General features: G+C 42.4%; 1 protein-coding gene across 1 annotated transcript in view; it reads right to left on the bottom strand.

Moving 5' to 3' along the window:
- The window catches only part of ANXA7 (annexin A7), a 117,238-nt gene that overhangs the window by 19,330 nt on the left and 75,676 nt on the right, over positions 1-22,232 (bottom strand). Inside the window, exons 9-11 of the mRNA XM_033941656.1 lie at positions 18,919-19,089; positions 16,604-16,774; positions 15,779-15,854 (exon numbers count right to left, since the gene is read on the bottom strand). Coding sequence (XP_033797547.1) covers positions 15,779-15,854; positions 16,604-16,774; positions 18,919-19,089 — 418 coding nt within the window. The remainder of the gene's footprint in view (positions 1-15,778; positions 15,855-16,603; positions 16,775-18,918; positions 19,090-22,232) is intronic.

Raw genomic sequence — 22,232 nt, 5'->3', positions numbered from 1 at the left:
ATTCTTAAAGTCAATCCACACACCAGCATGGTCTGAAATTATAATGGGATCAATAACTGCATTCATCACTCACTGCGCTATATTATTAGACACGAATATATAATAAATTCGTGAGAAAGATTTATGGACCTGAGAACAAAAAGAGAATTCCTGATCATTAAAATGAAGAATACGCTATATATCAACTAAATTACAAGATTGAACCAAATTATCTAAACCTAACGATTTCATAATTCTACTTGGTCTCTTATCCAAAATTGGATCCATTACAGCATTGAAATCCCCTGCTACGATTAAATTAGAAGTAGCCAGTGGTAACAGTAATTGTTGAACTTGTTTGAAAAACTCCATTTGATTCGAATTAGGAGCATATAAATTTAATAAATCCAGGGTTGTATTTCCCAGAACCATTTTGATATGCACCCATCTTCCTAAAGGATCAAAGTTTATTAATTTGAAATCAGCATTGCACTTCCTATTTATCAGGACAGCAACCCCAGCTTTTTTCCCCATTGCAGGTGCAAAGAAGCATTTAGAAATCCAACCCCCAGATAACTTTTTAGATTCAATATCAGAAAGGTGCGACTCTTGAATAAAATATATGTCCGCATTTTGCTTTTTAAGGAACGTTAGTACTTTCTTTCTCTTAATAGGATGATTTAAACCATTGACGTTAATAGAATAAATTTTTATATCCATCTATTTTATAATTAAATTTTGGCAAATACTTCTAAAATAAAAAAGATGACCAGACCTCAGCACATTAAGTAAATATAATTCATTCATCCAATTCCCCCATCCCTTTCCCCCCCCTAAAATAAGATTTAAAAAAAATTCAAATTTTAAATTTATCCCATTTTCAATCCTCATCAATATATTATTACTGTGAACCCCTCTCCCTCTCTCTATGCTCCCTCCCCTCCCCCACATAATCATTGTCTGATCTGGAACACACATTGGTATAGCAGACCCTAAACCCCCTCCCCCAGACAACTAATATCCCTCCATATTGAATTAATATATCTCAAAAATTCAGCTATTCTTTTTCCCCCACATATTTGATATTTCATTATTTCTATCCATACATATTCAATCATTCAATTAATAATTATTATCATTAATATTAATATTTCATTGTAGCAAATAACATAAAATTATCTATAATGAATTCAAATATAACTATTCAAATACATTTTCATTCATATAAGTTATTCATATAAATAATAGTATCTTAAAAATCTTTATCTCCTTAGTAATTATCTCTTCTTTAAAAAACCCAATTCCCAGACTTAACCCTTTATTTAATAATTTTTGTATTTCATATCAATTAGTATCTAGGTAAAATATATCATTATATTAAGAATCATACTTAATTCATATAAATTATAAATATATCTTCCTTTCAAAGTAATATATATCCTATCTTAATATTTTGTTAACATTTTCAATTTTAACTATAATTCCATGTATATTAAATATTCATTGTTAATTTAAATATATTCATTCATAGCGTTAATATATTACTAATATTAGCATCTAACCAATTTATTTATAACATTCTCATTTAAAAATCAATCATAATATATTCAATATAAATAAATATTTTAATAAAATATATATTTTCATATTTATTAATAAAAGTCTAAAATTATTTCCTATTTTATTAATAATCCCTTTTGAAATATGTAATATCCTATATTTATTTCCTCATATTAATCAATTATTGTTATTCAGGATGGTTAGTAATTAGTAGTTAGGTAAATATATATATATTATATTTATAATATCTCTCATAGATAATTAATTTCTTGTTAAATTAAAAATGTATCAGTAAATTCACAATATTGAAAAATTAGTCAAAAGCTCTTCAACTGCAATAAAATGCAGTAAAAATAACTTGGACCAGTATCAATCCACTTCTTTTTTTTTCCTTCTGTCTTCCTTTTTTTTCCCCTCTTTTCTTCTCTTCAAAATGAGTCTTCTCCATTTTCTCTTTTTCCTTTAATCAATTTTCCTTTATGTAGACATCGGTTCCTCTTGTGATAGAAATTCTTTAAGTTTTGCAGGGTCTTGAAAATACCAGGACTTATTTCCAGTAGATATTCGCATTGTAGATGGATAGTACAAGCCGTACATGTAACCTTTTTCTTTCAACTGCTGCCTCAGCATAAGAAACTGCTTTCTGATGTTTGCAGTGTGTTTTGCAAAGTCTGGAATCAATAACAATTTAGACCCTTTATAATTTAAATTTTTGTTCGCTTTTACTACTTTCAGGATTTCTAAAGCTTGCTGGTATCTCAAAACTTTAAAAATCAAGGGTCTGGGGCCATTCTGATTCACTGGTTTTTTTGAAGGGATTCTATATGCCCGTTCTATTTCTAACGGCCACTTGGAGTTTAACTGTAACAGTTTAGGTCAGGGGTGTCCAATGTCGGTCCTCGAGGGCCGCAATCCAGTCGGGTTTTCAGGATTTCCCCAATGAATATGCATTGAAAGCAGTGCATGCAAATAGATCTCATGCATATTCATTAGGGAAATCCTGAAAACCCGACTGGATTGCGGCCCTCGAGGACCAACATTGGACACCCCTGGTTTAGGTAGTAAGTTCTCTAAAAACTGTACAGTGTCTCCCCCTTCAAGATTTTCAGCCAGTCCAAGCACTCTGATGTTCTTCCTTTTCCCCCGATTCTCCAAATCTATCAGCTGATTTTTCAAGCTTTCTACATTTTGTCTTTCACTGTCACACTTTTGTGTGACAGTTTCCAGCAGTTCAATTCTCTCCTCAATCACAGACATCCTCTGCCTGTCAGTCTGGATCTCCTGCCTCAGACCCAGCACCTCCTCCTTTACCTCCGAAATTTTGCCAGCGTTGTCTGTCAGCATTAATTTAATTTTAAATAGCTCCGCCATTATATCTGCTTTATCTGAGAATTCCTCTGTTTCCAACAGGATCGGGACACTCGACGGCGACACCGGAGTCACTTTAGATCTTTTTGCCGATACACCGGAAGTGCACGGCTTCTCCGATTTGCCTTGCCTTGTGGTAGCCATTTCAGAAGTTATTTTTTGTTTTTATAACGCGGGTGAGCGATTCTTAGCAGCTGTTTCCTTTCCTTTAGTTGTCTGAGTTCAGGGAGCTCCGTTGCTATGCGACCATTTTGCGTGCTCCAAGCCACGCCCCTTCAATCTCACTTACTGAGGTAGTACATCTCACTCTTTTGGATGGGCCACCCTGATGTCTTTGAAGTTGCTAAATAGTTACGATATATGCATACAGCAGGATAGCACTAGAAAGTTCTAGGGCAGGGGTAGGGAAATCCGGTCCTCGAGAGCCATATTCCAGTCGGGTTTTCAGGATTTCCCCAATGAATATGCATGAGATCTATTTGCATGCACTGCTTTCAATGCATATTCATTGGGGAAATCCTGAAAACCTGACTGGAATACGGCTCTTGGGGACCGGAGTTCCCTACCCCTGTTCTAGGGGGAAATGTGGTAAAATTCAGTTATCATTTGTATCATTTATAAATATGCCAGACTACAAAAATAGCAGGATGTCGTCCATGCAAAATTATGCCATCCTATTCAGTGCTACACTTACACATGTGGGGAGTAGTTTTGCCTAGGGTGGCACACAGATAAATGATTATTGAGAAAGCTGTGACTATATATTTATGTTTATTATTCATTTGATACCCTGCCATTGCAGAAGGTCATGGCGGCTTACAATAAATACATAAAAACAATGAAAGGAACGCCAAAAAGTTAAAGTTCAGTCATACAAGTAACCGATCATACATAATATCCAATTGCATCATCTAATACTGATCTGTCTTACTAAAAAGAACAGTTAAAAGCCATTAAAAAAATACTTCAAAAAGTTTGTTTAAAAAAATTTTTTTTAAATTTTTTTATTTATTCAGCTTTATTTTACATCAAAGGAAATTCTTTGATAAAGAAACATAACAATATCCAATAGGAAATAAAATATCAAATATTACTTATATATTACCATGATAACAGTCCACAACTAGGGAGAGAGAATCAAGCACAAATTAAGGATAGCTGATTATAACAAGAAACCAAAAATATTCATAGGATAAATACAGAGCACATCGACTGTATACTAACTATACGGTCTGGTTGGTGACTTCAGTGGACATCTGAGGGGATACGGAAGCCACTTTACCCTCCAAGAAAAATTGTAATTGATTGGGTTCATAAAAGACATATCTATTTGCTTGAAAAATAATACAACATTTACATGGGAAGCGCAGCTGAAAGGTAGCTCCTAACCCCAATACAGATTGATGTAACATTAGAAATTTTTTACGACGCATTTGCGTCCATTTAGAAACATCAGGAAATATAGTTATCCTTGAACCATAAAATTCAACATTCTCAGACCTAAAGAATAGACGAAGAACTGCTTCTTTGTCTTGTAAGAAAACAAAGGTCACAAGTAAAGTAGCCCTTTCAGAGATTTCGGAATATGAAGACTCCAAAATATTTGTAATATCTAATTCAGTCTGTTGATTTTCTAAGTCCTGAGTCATTGGTTTAGAAGTATTTAGATAATATAATTTCTGTAAGGAAGGCACTGAAGTCTCAGGATATTTTAAGACTTAAGTTAAGAACTGATGAAAAAGTTCCTTGGGTGATTGTAGTCTGGTAACTGGAAAATTAATTAGTCTTAAATTTAAATTCCTGTTGGCATTTTCCAGATTTTCAATCTTCCTAGACAACATTGCTTTATCTTTAACTTGAAGATTAGAGATTTTTTTGTAAATCAGAGACCTGTTTCTCATATTTGTCTAGTCTCTGGTCTTGGTGTTGAATTTTCCCCTCAATATCTTTCAATTGCAATGAAGAAGTTTGCATAGCTGTAACAGAATAGGAGCATACCTTATGAAGGCTTTCAATAGCCTCCCAGAGTGCTTCCAAGTCAATCACCAATGGTTTCTTCAATGGGGTCAGGAGGGAAACTGGAAACATCGATGAAACAGAGTTCAACTCAGGTTGAAATGTTCCATTTCCTGAACCACCATGAACTCCTAGTCCCCCCATCGCTGGCAATTGTTGTAATGGATCCAGCGAGACTGGAACTGCCTCTGGGGTCAGGGGTAAGTCAGACAGCGCAAGCGGGGTTGATAGTGTCCCCGCCACTTCCTGCAACGCTGTCAGCGTCCCCGACATTCTCCCTGGGCGTGGGGGGGCTCCCAGACCAACTGGGCTAAGCGAAACTTCGCTTCCGGAAGTCGAGATCAATAACTCTCGATGAGCCGGAACGCCCTGAACAACCGGGACAGCAAAAGAAGTTATTGCTGTCTGGCGCGTTAGCAAGGAGGCGGAGGAGGCAGGAAGATCACCTCTCTGTTTCCCTCTGCACTTGGGCATGTTAAAGAGCAAAGCGGAAAGAGGTACAAAATAATTAAATTGCCGATGCAGGGAGAGCCTCCAGCTATGCGACTAGCTCCGTCGCCATCTTGAATCTCTTCCCCGTTAAAAAATTTAAACGGGAAGGCAACTCGATGGAGAAAAAAAAAAAAAAAGATACGTCTTTTTCACTCTGCGGAAAACAAAAAAAACTGACGACTTCTCAAGCTGACATCGGGCGGGAAGACACTCGCGTGTGCGCAGTGTGGGCAGTCTAAAAGCTTACTGAAGCTTTTCACTGTCCGTACCGGGGATCTGTGGATGACATTACCCACATGTGAGAATATGCTGCCTGCTTGTCTAAGGATAACCAATCTATTAGCATCGATTGGCCTCAAGGTATGGGAAGGAGTATATGGTATTGAATGTTAGGCATAAAATTTTGAATTTCTGCCTCTCAATAGCCACGATTTTGGTCTTGGAGAATAAGAACTAAAAGGTCAGCATCTATGAGGCAGACTTGGTTCTTTTTGTTGCATAGAGCTTTTTGGACCCCAGTTCATTTACAGAAGTTGGATAGCTCTAGGTCTAATAGATGCTGGCATTGTAGTTTAGAAGCTGAGACTTTAGATCATTTAATTTTTTTCTGTCCCTATATAAATGCCTTTTGGAAGTTAATTTGGTCCCAAATTAATTCATTGTTAGAAAATCATGTTGCCCTTTCATATGATACTATATTATTTGGTACATCTATGAGATTTAAGAGTCCAATTTCAGCAAATAATAATAAACTTTTATTAATACTGACGATGGTTGCCATTCAACATATTACTGGAAATTGGAAGGATTATACTAAACTTAATTATACCTTTTGGTGGAATTCAGTTTGTCATATTTATAAAATGGAGAGGGTGCTTGCTATACAGCAAGGAAATTATCATAATTTTAAAAAGATTTAGAACATAAGAAATGCCTCTGCTGGGTCAGACCCGAGGTCCATCGTGCCCAGCAGTCCGCTCACGCGGTGGCCCAGCAGTGCTTTCAAATAGATCTCATGCATATTCATTGAGGAAATCCTGAAAACCTGACTGGAATACAGCTCTCGAGGACCGGAGTTCCCTACCCCTGGAGTAGGTGGTGTCTGAGAATTACAGTCCACTGTTATGTATTTGGCATTTATGCTCTGCATGTGTGACCAAGGTATTCTGTTAGCATGTATTTTCTATGTAGCATTCTGTAGTAATTTGGCTTGTTCAGTTTTCCCAATAGTGAAGGGGATATTTGTGAGGGAGGAGGGAGATGGGGTTTTTTGTTGATCTTTGTTCTGTACCGTTTGTGATTTATAAAATGACAGTAATACAGAATATTAGTTTTTTTCATACTTTATTTAAATATAAAATCGTAACTGTTCGAGGCTTATGCGGATGGGATCAGACTGAGCTCACGGAGATGGGGTGGTGTGGGGACATGGACAAATTCTGCCCCCGTGCCATCCTTTATTCTCAATATGAACTATGCTGACATCTACTAGCTCTGAAATCTCCTTGCTGTGGCCCAAAACCTGAAGTCAGTGAAGCAGTTTTTGGCTTGAATTGTGAATAGCAGAGCCTTTATAAACTTTGATTTGGGTATCCTATCAGATGCATCTTGTAGAAGATGTTAACCCCTCCCCCCCCCACCCCCACCCACCCCCAACTGTGACACCTAAAAGCACAGTTACTTACCGTAACAGGTGTTATCCAGGGACAGCAGGCAGATATTCTTGACTGATGGGTGACGGCACCGACGGAGCCCCGGTACGGACAATTTTAGAGTGATTGCATTCTAAGAACTTTAGAAAGTTCTAGCTAGGCCTCACCGCGCGTGCGCGAGTGCCTTCCCGCCCGACAGAGGCGCGCGCGGTCCCCAGTTAGGATAAGCCAGCTAAGAAGCCAACCCGGGGAGGTGGGAGGGACGCAAGAATATCTGCCTGCTGTCCCTGGATAACACCTGTTACGGTAAGTAACTGTGCTTTATCCCAGGACAAGCAGGCAGCATATTCTTGACTGATGGGTGACCTCCAAGCTAACAAAAAAGAGGGATGGAGGGAAGGTTGGCCATTATGAAAATAAATTTTGTAAAACAGATTGGCCGAAGTGTCCATCCCGTCTGGAGAATGCATCCAGACAATAATGAGATGTAAAAGTATGAACTGAGGACCAAGTAGCAGCCTTGCAGATTTCCTCAATAGGAGTGGAACGGAGGAAAGCTACAGACGCTGCCATAGCTCTAATTTTGTGGCCCGTGACAGAACCTTCCAGTGTCAGGCCGGACTAAGCATAACAAAAAGAAACGCAAGCAGCAAGCCAATTGGACAGAGTGCGTTTCGATACAGGATGACCCAACTTGTTAGGATCAAATGACAAAAACAGTTGAGGAGATGATCTGTGAGGTTTGGTGCGATCAAGATAGTAAGCCAGAGCACGTTTACAATCCAAGGTATGCAAAGCCTGTTCACCTGGATGAGAATGATGCTTTGGGAAAAAAACAGGTAGAATGATGGATTGGTTAAGATGAAATTCAGACACAACCTTAGGAAGGAACTTGGGATGTGTGCGGAGGACGACCTTATCATGGTGAAAAACAGTGAAAGGTGGATCCGCCACCAGTGCATGGAGCTCACTGACCCTCCTGGCAGAAGTGAGAGCTATTAAAAAGACCACTTTCCAAGTTAGAAATTTAAAATGCGTTGAGGCCAACGGCTCGAAAGGAGGCTTCATCAACGCAGAAAGAACCACATTCAGATCCCATAGAACAGGAGGGGCTTTAAGAGGTGGTTTCACATTGAAAAGGCCCTTCATGAACCTTGAAACTAAGGGATGAGCTGAGAGGGGTTTTCCATGAATCGGCTCATGAAAAGCTGCAATGGCACTAAGTTGGACCCTTATCGAAGAGGATTTAAGACCAGAGTCAGATAAGGACAATAAATAGTCCAACACCAGTCCCACTGCTGTAGATATGGGATTATGGTGATGTAACAGGCACCAGGAAGAAAACCGAGACCACTTTTGTTGGTAACATTGAAGAGTAGACGGTTTCCTGGAGGCATCAATAATAGAACGGACAGGCTGAGAAAGGAGAGCATGAGCTGGAGTCAGCCCGAGAGATATCAAGCTGTCAGGTGCAGAGACTGTAAGTTGGGATGAAGCAGCGTTTGCTGATGCTGTGTAAGCAGTGAAGGAAACAGAGGAAGAGGTATGGGTTCCCTGGAACTGAGTTGAAGTAGAAGGGAAAACCAATGCTGTCTGGGCCACCGTGGAGCGATGAGAATCATGGTGGCTTGTTCCCTCTTGAGCTTGAATAAGGTGCGCAGCATGAGCGGAAGAGGAGGGAATGCATAAAGGAAGAGATTGGTCCAATCTAGGAGAAATGCATCGGGTTCCAGACGGTGAGGAGAGTAAAGTCTGGAGCAAAACAGGGGCAGTTGATGGTTGTGGGGAGCTGCAAAAAGATCCACTTGAGGAGTGCCCCATTGAGAGAAAATGAACTGGAGAGTCGAGGGGTCGAGAGTCCATTCGTGAGGTTGAAGGATTCTGCTGAGATTGTCTGCTAAGCAATTCTGTTCCCCCTGGATGTAGACTGCCTTCAGGAATAGGTGACGAGCAGTCGCCCATGTCCAAATTCTTTGAGCTTCCTGACATAAGGGACGGGATCCCGTCCCTCCCTGTTTGTTGATGTAGTACATTGCAACTTGGTTGTCTGTGCAAATGAGAAGAACTTGAGGAAAAAGGAGATGTTGGAAAGCTTTGAGGGCGTAAAACATCGCTCTGAGTTCCAGGAAATTGATGTGGTGTTTCTTTTCCTGGGTGGTCCAAAATCCCTGAGTTTGGAACTCGTTCAAGTGAGCTCCCCATGCATAGGGGGAGAAATCCGTGGTGATGACCAGTTGATGAGGAGGTAGATGGAACAGTAGACCTCTGGATAGATTTGATGATTTCAACCACCAAAGAAGCGACTGTCGAAGAGACGAGGTCACAGATATGTGTCGTGAACAAGGATCCATCGCTTGTGACCACCGAGTCGCTAGGGTCCATTGAGGAGTACGCAGGTGGAGACGTGCGAAGGGAGTGACATGTACTGTGGAGGCCATGTGTCCCAAGAGCACCATCATGTGATTCGCAGAGATGGAAGGTTGCTGGAACACCTGCTGACAGAGATGAAGGATGGTGTGAAGGCGGTTTGGAGGAAGAAAAGCCCTCATCTGAACAGTATCCAGAATGGCTCCAATGAATTGAAGTCGCTGAGTTGGAATGAGGTGCGACTTGGGTAGATTGATTTCGAACCCCAACAGTCGAAGGAAGTAAATGGTCTGATCGGTGGCTTTGTGAACGGACTGAGGAGAAGGAGCCTTGATGAGCCAGTCGTCCAGGTAAGGGAAGACTTGAAAGTTGTGGGAGTGGAGATAAGCTGCGACCACAATCAGACATTTGGTGAATACCCTGGGCGAGGAGGCTAGGCCGAAGGGTAGCACCTTGTATTGGTAATGATGTTGATTGACAAGAAAGCGAAGATATTGTCTGGACATCAGATGAATTGGAATGTGAGTATACGCCTCCTTGAGATCGAGGGAACATAGCCAGTCTTCCTGAGAAAGAAGAGGGTATAGGGTGGCAAGAGATAACATCTTGAACTTCTCCTTGACCAGACATTTGTTGAGATCCCTGAGATCTAATATTGGTCTGAGATCCCCGGTCTTTTTGGGTACAAGAAAGTACCGGGAATAAAATCCCAGGCCTTGCTGGTCCAGAGGAACTGGTTCGATGGCATTGAGAAGAAGGAGGGATTGAACCTCCTGAGCGAGGAGGAGGGACTGAGCCTTGTTGGAAGCAGACTCTTTTGGCAGACTTACAGGTGGAGGAGTCTGAAAATTTAGGGAGTAGCCGTGGGCGATGATAGCAAGTACCCACTGGTCGGAGGTGATTGCTTCCCAGCGAGATAGAAAAATTTTTAGTCGACCTCCTATGGGCTGAGGTAGAGGACATGAGGGAGGAAGACTGGCAATGTCCTGGAGAAAGGAGTCAAAAGGGCTGCGTCGACTTAGGTTGAGTAGCCAGTTTGACAGTGGGCTGCTGTTGTTGACGAGCCTGTTGCTGCTGCTGACGCTGTCTGCGAGGTTGAGGAGGATGAGGCTGAGCCGGTCGAGCAGAAAACCTCCTTTGATATGAAGATTGTTGCCTGAATGGACGAGGAGGAGGAGGTTTCTTCTTGTTTTTCAACAAGGTGTCCCACCTAGTTTCATGGGCGGAGAGCTTTTGTGTGGTGGTATCCATGGACTCCCCAAACAGCTCATCCCCTAGGCAAGGCGCATTGGCAAGCCGGTCCTGATGGTTTACGTCCAGTTCTGAGGCCCGCAGCCATGCTAATCTTCTCATTGCTACAGAGATAGCAGTAGCACGAGACGTCAGTTCAAAAGTATCATAAATAGAACGGACCATAAACTTCCTGAGTTGCAAAAGACTAGAGGTACATTGCTGAAAAGCAGGAAGTTTACGGTCCGGAATATACTTTTGAAAAGAGGTTACCTGTTGAACGAGATGCTTCAGGTAAAATGAAAAGTGGAATGCGTAATTACCTGAGCGGTTGGCCAGCATGGCATTTTGGTAAAGACGCTTTCCAAATTTGTCCATGGCCTTTCCTTCCCTGCCAGGAGGGACAGAGGCATACATACTGGCTCCTGCAGATTTCTTTAGGGTTGACTCTACCAACAGAGATTCATGGGGAAGTTGGTGTTTGTCAAATCCAGGTATTGGAATCACTTTATACAGAGATTCCAGTTTTCTTGGGGCTCCTGGGATTGTCAAAGGAGTTTCAAGATTTTTATAAAAAGTTTCCCTCAAGATGTCATGGAGAGGTAACTTTAAAAACTCTTTAGGAGGTTGGTCAAAATCCAAGGCATCCAAAAATGCCTTGGATTTTTTAGAGTCAGACTCTAAAGGAATAGACAGAGTGTCTGACATCTCCTTTAAAAATTTAGTGAAGGAGGAGTGCTCTGGCTTAGCAGTAGTATCCTGCACCGATGGTTCCTCCTCATCAGATGTGTAATCCTCCTCGGTACCGAGGGGATCATCTGAATCGTCCCACAAGTCAGGGTCCCGTACCGATTGTAAATGGCCCTGGGAAAGTGGAGTCGATGTATCAGTATGTTTAGTCTTGCGTACCGATTTACCAGACCGAGTGGATACGGTACCTGGAGAATGTAGAACGGTCCGAGGTTCAGAGAACAGTACCGGCTCCGACACCGTAGGAGTAGCACGCCGTTTTGGTTCAGCTGACAGAACAGGCATGGACAAAGATTTTTGCGGTGCCGAAACAGTCGATGACAATAAAAGAGGCTGTTCGACAGACGGCACCGACGGCTCAGTCGGTACCGACACTGGAAGGTTCGGAGACAATAGAGCCGGGAGCAACTGTTGGAGTTGCTGCTTAAGCTGGACCTGGAGGATAGAGGCAATGCGCTCATCCAACGTTGGTCCCGATGGCACCGGTACCGGTTTTTTCTTGCTCGGTACCTTCGGTGCCGCTCGACGCTCGGGAGAAGTCGATGCCGATGACGAGGCAGAGACTTCAATGGGAGCGGAGCGTTTACGGGGCCGGCGCTCAGTCTGCAGGACTTGGCTCACTGCATGCTCGACTGGCGGGCCTAGAACAGTAGGGGAAGGCTTCTTAGCCGGCTTACCTACAGGAGTCGACACCGACGATGGATCTGGCGGTGCCGAGGTAGTTGGAGTCGATTTGGAGGAAGTCGTCGACGTCGATACCGGTGCAACTTCCATAGCGGTACCGAAAAGGATCCGCTGCTGAATTTGTCGATTTTTTAAAGTTCTTTTTTGTAAAGAACTACAGCGGGTGCAGGTTTCAGCCCTATGGTCTGGACCCAGACACTGGAGGCACCACTTGTGTGGGTCGGAGAGGGAGATAGGACGTGCACACCGCTGACACTTTTTGAAACCCGGTGATGGGGGCATGAAGGGAAATACTGCTGTAGCAAAATCGAAGCCCGAGGCTTCGATGGTGCCAACAGGCCCCGCCGGGTCAGATTCGACAAAAAAAATGAAAAATAAAAAGATTTTTTTTTTTTTTTTTTTACACAAAAGGTAAATAAGAAGAAAGAAATAAAATATGAAGAAAAAAATACGCGCGAGCGGGAAGGCAAGTGAAATAGAAAAAAACTTCCAACAGCCGTTGGAAACACGCGTCTTCTTAGCTCCGCGGAATTAAGAAAACTGGGGACCGCGCGCGCCTCTGTCGGGCGGGAAGGCACTCGCGCACGCGCGGTGCGGCCTAGCTAGAACTTTCTAAAGTTCTTAGAGTGCAATCACTCTAAAATTGTCCGTACCGGGGCTCCGTCGGTGCCGTCACCCATCAGTCAAGAATATGCTGCCTGCTTGTCCTGGGATAATGATGGTTTTCAGATATTTGTATCCCTCCACCCAAAATGTTCCCTTGATCAGTGCATTGCCTAGGAAGGGAAACACAAACATTCCAGTATGCACGGGTGATCCATAGACATTTCAGGCCTGATTCTGTAAAAGGTGTCCAAATTGGTAGGCACTTATGGAAATGGCACCTACTGCATGTCAATCAAATTTAGATGCCTTTTATAGAATTGTGCCTAGTGGCACCCAATTCAAATTAGGTGCCAGTAAATTAGGGCAGGGTTTTTTCTTGGCCTAAAATACTGGCACCTAACTCAATCTATGCCCAAACTCTGCCCCTAACCACACCTACTTTTTGGGTAGGCACCTATCCCAATATTAACAGTACCAACTGAACCAATTAAATAATTAAGTTAGGCACCTAGATTAGCTAGGTGTGCCGATCTAGGCATCTAATGGCAAGTACTTTTTATAGAATTGGGGCCTTCATGTTTAAATAACTAATCTACTTATAGATAATTTTTATTGCAACTATTTATATATTGCCTGCCTGACAAAAACATCCAAAAGTGGTACACAATATAAAACCACGAACAACTAGAAATTGTTTCTGAACTTCATGAAGGATGCATTTAAATCCCCTAAATCTACTTGGTAGAATCCCTGCAGTGCACAGGCTAGACCAGGGGTGCCCACACTTTTTGGGCTTGCGAGCTACTTTTAAAATGACCAAGTCAAAATGATCTACCAACAATAAAATTTAAAAAAAACACAACGCACACTGTACGCATAGAAAATGTTAATTATCATTCCTATTCCAGGGTTTTTCAAAGAGGTCAAAGCAGATGACTCTATGCACTATCACCTCAGTAACAACCATACAAAAATAGACAAATATACCCCCCTCCCTTTTTACTAAACCACGATAGCAGTTTTTAGAGCGCAGGGAGCTGCGCTGAATGCCCAGCGCTGCTCTCGACACTCATAGGCTCCCTGCGCTAAAAAACTCTATTGCAGTTTAGTAAAAGGGGACCTTAGTGTAAAATATAGACAGCAGATATAAATTGAGACACATTTCGATCACTAAATTTAAAATAAAATCATTTTTCCTACCTTGTCTGGTGATTTCATGAGTCTCTGGTTGCACTTTCATCTTCTGACTGTGCATCCAGTCTTTCTTCCCTTCTTTCAGCCTGCAGCTTCCTCTCCTCCAGATCTCATTCCCTCCCCCAACTTTTCCTTCCTCTCTCCCTGCCCTTTCTTTCTCTCTGCCTCCCTTTCCTTTTTTTCTGTTTCTCTTCTTTCCTTCTGTCTCCCTGCCTGCCCTTTTTCTTTCTTTCTTTCTCCCTGCCCTCCCCCAAGACACTGCCACTGCCATCGGGGACCCAAACTGCCATCGGGGACCAGGACCCAAACCGCCACCAATAACACGCCCAAAAGCCGACGCCGCCCCAACCTCTCCCTGCTTCGGCCGACCAGCATCGCGAGGAACTGTTGGGGGAAATGCTGCAGGGTCCTGCCTTCGCGGAAACAGAAAGTAGGCAGGACCCGGCAGCAAGAAGAGGAAATGCTTCACTAACCTGTCTCCCGCCTTAGCCCGTAGCGAACGCTTGCTTCATGGCTCTAACGTGTGCGTGCAGGCTTCCCTTCTCCCCCCTCCCCCTCCCCGGGCATAACTTCCGGTTTCGGAGGGAAGAGAAGAGAAGCCTGCACGCACACGTTAGAGCCCGGAGCATAAGTTCGATAGGGGCTGAAATCTCCAAGCCGGTTTTTTTGTTGTTTTTTTTTAATGTTCAGCAGCGGCAGATGACAGCTGGGCGGACCGCCCAGCTAAAAGGCCCTAGGGAGAACACTGGAGAGGAAGGCTGATCGGCCCGTAGACCAGGACGGCAACACGAGTGCGATCGACTCGAGTTGCCTTCCTGAGCTACTGGTCGATCGCGATCGACGCGTTGGGCACCCCTGGGCTAGACAACTCAAGAAGACTTACAACCCTGGTGTGAAGGTTTGAACACCCTTTTGCGTGGCTAATTTAGAGGAATTTGTAAAATCTTTAATCTGTAACTGTCCTTGAGAATTCAAAGGTCGGTGTCTGAGTCAGTTATAACCTAACCTCCCTTCTCCAAGGAATCCTTCCAGGATATTAACTACCTATCTGCTATGGATCCTGTCAAAAATCTAAACGTGGTTTTCACTGAGTGGCAGTCTGAGGCTTAGAGCATTTTTGCTTGCATATATGAGGCCTTAGAACCCAGCAAAAATCACATGATTAATGCGTATGACTCATCTCATTGTCATCAGGGAAATCTCTGGGCCAGGACAGCTTAAACTGGCAAAATGATACAGAGCCTTCCACAGCTGAACTTGCTAGTTCAAGACAGCAGTCGTTAAACATCACTATCATCTGATAGCAATCTTCTGACCTATATGAATTGGTGGTTATAATCCTGTTCTCAGGAGAAGGATAACATTGCTCTGTAAACTGTAACACTGATACAGACCAGCTTGCTTTTGAAAACTGTATAGAACTCCTAAGGAACTGCGGTATATAAATACATTTTTATGTTATCATCCCCTGTTAATTGATCTTTCTTATCCTAATCATTTCACATTCTTTTACTAACACTGACTTTTATAAACAGCACAATAATTTAGGGCACCATTTACATTCCTAAATAGCAATCAATTAGTAAGGAGTGGCACTGCTTTCATTGTATGCTAATAGATCTCATGCATATTCACTGGGGAAATCCTGAAAACCCGACTTTGACACTACTGGCCTAGTGGTTAGAGATACAGCCTCGGCACCCTGAGGTTGTGGGTTCTAATCCCATGCTGTTCCTTTTGCCCCAGGTAAGTTAGACAGATTGTGAGCCCATCAGGACAGATATGGAAAATGCTTGAGTACCCGAGTGTAAACCGCCTAGATAACTTTAATAGACAGTATATAAATATCTAAAATAAATAAATAAATAGGTCCTCCTTACCAATTGCCTTCAAACCATCTTCTATATATCCAGAAAATTCCCTGCCAATGCTGCCCAATAAATCACGGTTAGCAATCTGAGGACACAGAATGAAAAAATGAACTACAAAGATAATTCCATGCTAGAGACTATAGAGAAAAGTCTTGCATTCCTGCTTTAGGGTAGGGAATTCAAAACATGTGAGGCTACTATTTCATCCCTTAAACCCACCCCATTCCCATCCTATTGTATCTCCAGTGCTATAGTACCCCAGGGAGCAGGAACTACAGATCCTGTCGGGATTTCAGTTCAAAACCAAGAATTTGGTTACTCGTCTTTGGTTTACTGACTGGTCAGAGACAGACATATAAATTAAGTTTCTTCTATTAGTGCAATGTCTCTTCCTATGTGCTGCTAAAGTATACTGTGTCTTGAGTACAAACCACAGAGGTCAAGGGTGAGGTGCTGGTTAAACTCTTTTACTGAGGACTCCAAGCAGCTCACGCTGCAGGCTTTTGTGACCAGGTGCTAGGGACATAATTAATACATTACATTAGGGATTTCTATTCCGCCTGTGCCTTGCGGTTCTAGGCGGATTACAATAAAGATGATATCTGGACATTTCCAGTAGAATTACATTACAGGAGAAGAGTAGATTACAAGTAACAGTGAAGAGTTACAATACATTCAATATCGCAGCAGATGTTACTCTTTCCTTACAACATGCCCAGCAACTTGACTGAATGCCTCAGGGGTCAGAAGCTAATAAGGTATCCATTCGCTGACAACTGCAGCAGCTAGCACTACAGGTTTAAGAGTTCATATATTAATATTACAAGCTTTTACCTTAAAATATGCTTCTACAGTGGCCTTCAGTTGTGGGAAACTGCGGCTTGCCAACACCAAGTTAAAGGAGGACTCGTCTGTGCCCAGCTTCCCTTCACCAGCCTGGTACAGGCGTTGTGCATCCAGCTGTGCCATCTGTAAATCTACTGTCTGACTTTCATTCCGGTTACCCTGTAGAGACAGTGCAATCAATAGGAATAAATTTGCAGAATCCCAGAACTGGCTTAATATCTTGTCAAAAAGACAGCATTTTTTCCTCATTACTATATGCAACTGAACTCTGGAGAACTCTAAAGTCAAACCACTTTGAAAGATGTCTGTTATAGTATATGTTACTGAGTTTTACAAGTAATGCCTCTTCTGGTACATAACAGAAGTTAATATGTACTGCAAGTAATATTTCTTCTTGTATATAATGGAACATAACAGGGACTGAGATCAATGGCACCGATATTCAGTATGGTTTAAGCGGACAGGAGAGTCTCCTTTTCACTTAAATAGCTCAATGGGCACTCCCCAAATATTCAGAGGTGCTTAACCATGCGGTGGACCACTGGCCTGACCCAGCAGCGGCAATTCTTATGTAGACCTGTTTTAAAAATGTCTAATTGCCAAAAAGGTACACAAACTGACTAGATGAACAATGCAGGGATTAAGTAATGACCTCCCACTCCCTGTACTCCTCCAGTGATCACTGATCCCACCCCAAAGATCTGAATGAAACAGTACACACCCATCTCTAGAACAGCAGCACCTATTAAAGGATAGCCTAGTACAGCAGCAAGCAGGTGTCTGGAGTAACCTGGTGGGTGTAGTGAACCACAGAGAGGGGGACCCAGGCCTATATCTCACTCTAACTACTACATTTATGGTGGAAAGTGTAAGCTCACCAAAACCCTACTATATTGCCATACAGGTATCACATGGAGCTATAAGGGCTATTGGGGTGGTAGAAAGGTGGGTATATTATTTTTTATTTAATTTACATTTTATTTATTTAATTGCCTATACTGTTCTCCCAGGGAGCTCAGAATGGTTTACATGAATTTTATTCAGGAACTCAAGTGTTTTTCCCTGTCTGTCCCAGTGGGCTCGCAATCTACCTAATGCACCTGGGGCAATAGAGAGATTAAGTGACTTGCCCAGGGTCACAACAAACAGAGTAGGTTTAAACCCACAATCTCAGGGTGTTGAGGCTGTAGCTTTAACTATTGTGCCACACTTCTATTTTTTTTGGGGGGGAGGGGGGAGGTGGGCAGGAGGTTTGGAGAGGTTATGTTGAGAAGTACACCTGGCACCTTTTATGTGACGTTTACAGCAGTGCCCTCTAAGGTGCCTCACTGCTCTGCTGACATGTTTGAGTGTACAGTGTAGTATAAATGGTGGCCACATCTACGAACAAATGGCTTGGGTTTTGACATTTAGAACTTAAATAATTTTGTATTCGAAAATGGCCAAAAAACGTTAGGCATCCTAAGGTTGGACATCCTGATGGCCAACACGTCTAAATAGGCTATTTTTGGGAAAAAAAAAAAAAAAAGGATGTCTAGAGGTTTCTAAAATGGACATTTTCAGCATCCAAATTTTGGACACATCTCTTAGGACGTCCAAATCGGACTTAAACTCACTAGTGAGCACGCCCCTCCATGTTATATATGACACAAAGGAGATGGTTTATGAAAGCTGACCCTTTGAGGTAGTACTGAGAGCTCTTGCAGTAGAGGAGGAGCAGCCTAATGGTTGGTGCAGTGGGCTTAGAACCTGAAGAACTGGATTCAATTCCCACTGCAGCTTCTTGTGATTCTGGGCAAGTCACTTAACCCTTTCAGGACCAAGGGACATATTTGTCCCATAACTTTAAAATCCTATAAATTTTGATTGGGATAGTCTACAGTTCTAAATTTGATATGTACGGATTCCATATGATACTGCCTTTATATAAACAAACTGGTTCCGACATTCATTCATTAGCGTCGTTGTCAGATTGACGATAAGATTCACTTGCCACACTGTCCATAAGCCAGAAGTGTGATTTAAAAAAAAAAAAATAATGATATTTCACAAAAAAAATCAATTTTTTGGCATCTGCAAGCCCTTTTTACCATAAAAATGTCATCAAATCCACAAAAATTGGCCTACGATCCTTATGGTCCTGAAAGGGTTAAACCTCCATTGCCCCAGGTACAAAACTTGGATTGTGAGCACACTTGGGACAGAGAAACCATCGGCATATAATAAAAAGGTAAACTGCTTTGATTGTATCACATTGCCCTTATCTTATCCTTCCATATAATCAAATAATGCTTGCTGCTTACCTGGCACATAGATATAAGCAGTCTCTCAAAATGTCCTGAAGTGTCATGACGGATATCTCTTTCAATGTCTCGTCCAAACTCTGCTTTATAACATGCCACTATGTTTTTAATTTCAGTGTTATTTCTTGAGCACAGAATCTCGATCAGCACTTTTTCCTGGGTTCCTGCGCCCTAACAGAGAAAGAAAATTACTCACCACATATCCAATTAGGCATTAACTCCTGCACTTGCACCCTGACCCCTATCCAACACCATTTTTTTGCATGAGTCTGTATCCTAATCCGTTCACTCTACAAAGCAATGTGTTCCTGTTCTTCATCTAATGCATGAATCCTATGTGCGCAAACATCTCGATTCCTGCCTTCCATCTAGTACTATCCTCTTGCAATGCACCCAGATCTTCAACCAACACTGTGCTATTGTGCTTCCATTCACATTGGGCTACCCTTTCTTCCTGCCACCAACTTTAAGTGCCTGTGAGCTAAACCCTGCTACGCGCATGCATCCTAAATTTGACTGTCCATCCAACCCAAATAGTGAAAACAAAAGTAGTCAAACAGAAAAATGGCAAAAAGGCAATACTATGGGATCACTGAACAAGTGGAAAGTATTTTTGCAAAAGTCAACATCACAGTGCACTTGGCCCCTAATTCTGCAAAACGCGCCTAAAGAATCAGGTTTTAGGTGAGATTTAGACGTCTAAACAATGCCCTTAATGTTATAATATTTTATTATTATGTTATTAGAATGGCAATTTTATGCTGTTTTTCATTATAATTATAATACTGGGAGTTGGATCTGTCTAATGCTTTTACTTATTTATCTTTCATCAGATAGAGTGACTGGGATTCGAACCAGCAACATTAGGGTAGAAGGCAGTAGGTTTAACCAGTGTGATACAGCAAGTGAGCTAGCAAGCGGCATAGCAATTGTAAAATTAGGTCTTATAGACATTGTAAGGAAGTTTACTTTTGAGCATAGTTTAGGCTTCAGATAGACCTGAGTTCTATGGACGGAACTTAGGCATAGTTTGGATATCCTTAATGGGAATCTGCTAAATAGACCTTTGGGTTTTTATTTTTGGTTTATTAAGCCACCACATAAACAGGGCACATCAATACAAAGATATTGCATGCAAAACCTTCTATTTTTCTGGGCATACAGTAAAGCACAGTTACTTACCCTAACAGGTACAGCAGGCAGCTATTCTCACATATAGGTGACGTCATCGACGGAGCCCGGATGCGGACGCCTCACAAGCAGACTTGCTTGAAGAAACTCGAAGTTTCGAGTCGCCCACACCGCGCATGCGCGAGTACCTTCCCGCCCAGCGTTACGCGCGTCGTCTCAGTTCAGATAGCTAGCAGAGAAGCCAACCAGGGGAGGTGGGTGGGTTGTGAGAATAGCTGCCTGCTGTCCCTGGATAACACCCGTTACGGTAAGTAACTGTGCTTTATCCCAGGACAAGCAGGCAGGTATTCTCACATATGGGTGACCTCCAAGCTAACCAGAATGGGATGGTGGGAGTGTTGGCAATTTAGGAGAATAAATTTTGTAATACTGTTTGGCCAAACTGTCCATCCCGTCTGGAAAAAGTATCTAGACAATAGTGAGAAGTGAAGGTATGAACCGAGGACCAAGTAGTAGCTCTACAAATTTCCTCAATAGGTGTAGATCTGAGGAAAGCTACTGAAGCTGCTATAGCTCGAACCTTATGGGCTGTGACTTTACTGTGAAGGGATAATCCAGCCTGGACATAGCAGAAAGAGATACAAGCCGCCATCCAGTTGGAGATGGTACGCTTAGAAATAGGATGGCTCAAGTTATTGGGATCGAAGGAGACAAAAAGTTGAGGAGCAGTTCTGTGTGGTTTGGTGTGTTCTAAATAGAAAGCCAAAGCACGTTTACAGTCCAGAGTATGAAGAGCAACTTCTCCAGGATGAGAATGAGGCTTTGGGAAATACACTGGAAGAACAATGGATTGGTTGAGAAGAAATTCCGAGACCACTTTAGGGAGGAATTTAGGATGAGTACGAAGAACCACTTTGTCATGATGGAACACTGTGAATGGTGGATCAGCAACTAAAGCTTGCAGCTCACTAACTCGTCGAGCAGAAGTGAGGACTATGAGAAACACCACTTTCCAAGTGAGGTACTTCAGATGAGCCTTATCAATTGGTTCAAATGGAGGCTTCATGAGTTGAGTAAGGACAACACTAAGGTCCCGAGGCAGTTTGAGAGGAGGTTTGACATTGAAAAGTCCTTTTATGAATTTGGAAACCACCGGATGAGCAGAGAGGGATTTCCCTTCAATAGGCTGATGGAAAGCCGCAATTGCACTAAGATGGACTCGGATGTAGATGTAGATTTGAGGTCAGAATTGGATAAGTGCAAAAGATAGTCCAAAACAGAAGATAAGGAAGAATGCTGAGGCTCCTTATGATGAGAAAAACACCACGTAGAAAATCGAGTCCACTTTTGGTGATAGCATTGTCTAATGGTAGGCTTCCTAGAGGCTTCTAAAACATCTCTTACAGATTGAGAAAACTGAAGAGGGGTTACGTGTAGGGACTGCAGGTTGGGATGAAGTAGAGATCCTTGACTCTGTGTAAGCAGAGAAGGAAAAACTGGTAGAAGGTATGGCTCCCTGCTGCTGAAGTAGAAGGGAGTACCAAGGTTGTCTCGGCCACTGAGGAGCAATTAGAATCATGGTGGCATGATCGTTCTTCAACTTGACCAGAGTCTTGAGAATGAGAGGAAATGGAGGGAATGCATAGAGGAAAAGATTCGACCATTCCAGAAGAAAAGCATCTGCCTCGAGGCGATGAGGAGAGTATATCCTGGAGCAGAATTGAGGCAGTTTGTAGTTGTGGGGGCCTGCAAAGAGGTCTACTTGAGGTGTTCCCTACAGTGAAAAAATGTGATGACGAGGGGCGGAATGGAGTGTCCATTCGTGAAGCTGCAGGAGACAACTCAAGTTGTCCGCCAAGCAATTCTTCGCTCCTTGAATGTAGACAGCTTTGAGGAAGGTGTTGTGGCAGATTGCCCAGTCCCAAACCTTCATAGCTTCTTGACAAAGGGAGGCAGACCCCTTCCCTCCTTGTTTGTTGACATAATACATGGCGACTTGGTTGTCCGCAGAAATGAGGATTACTTGGTCATGAAGCAGATGTTGAAAAGCACTGAGAGCTTTGAAGATCGCTCCGAGTTTCAACAGATTGATATGACACTGATGATCCGTACTGGTCCAAAGGCCTTGAGTACGGAGACCATCGAGATGAGCGCCCCAAGCGTAGGTCGAAGAGTCTGTCATG

Source organism: Geotrypetes seraphini, chromosome 4 (genome assembly GCF_902459505.1).
Source record: "Geotrypetes seraphini chromosome 4, aGeoSer1.1, whole genome shotgun sequence".
Classification (NCBI taxonomy): Eukaryota; Metazoa; Chordata; class Amphibia; order Gymnophiona; family Dermophiidae; genus Geotrypetes; species Geotrypetes seraphini.
This window is presented reverse-complemented; position numbering and strand designations above follow the sequence as displayed.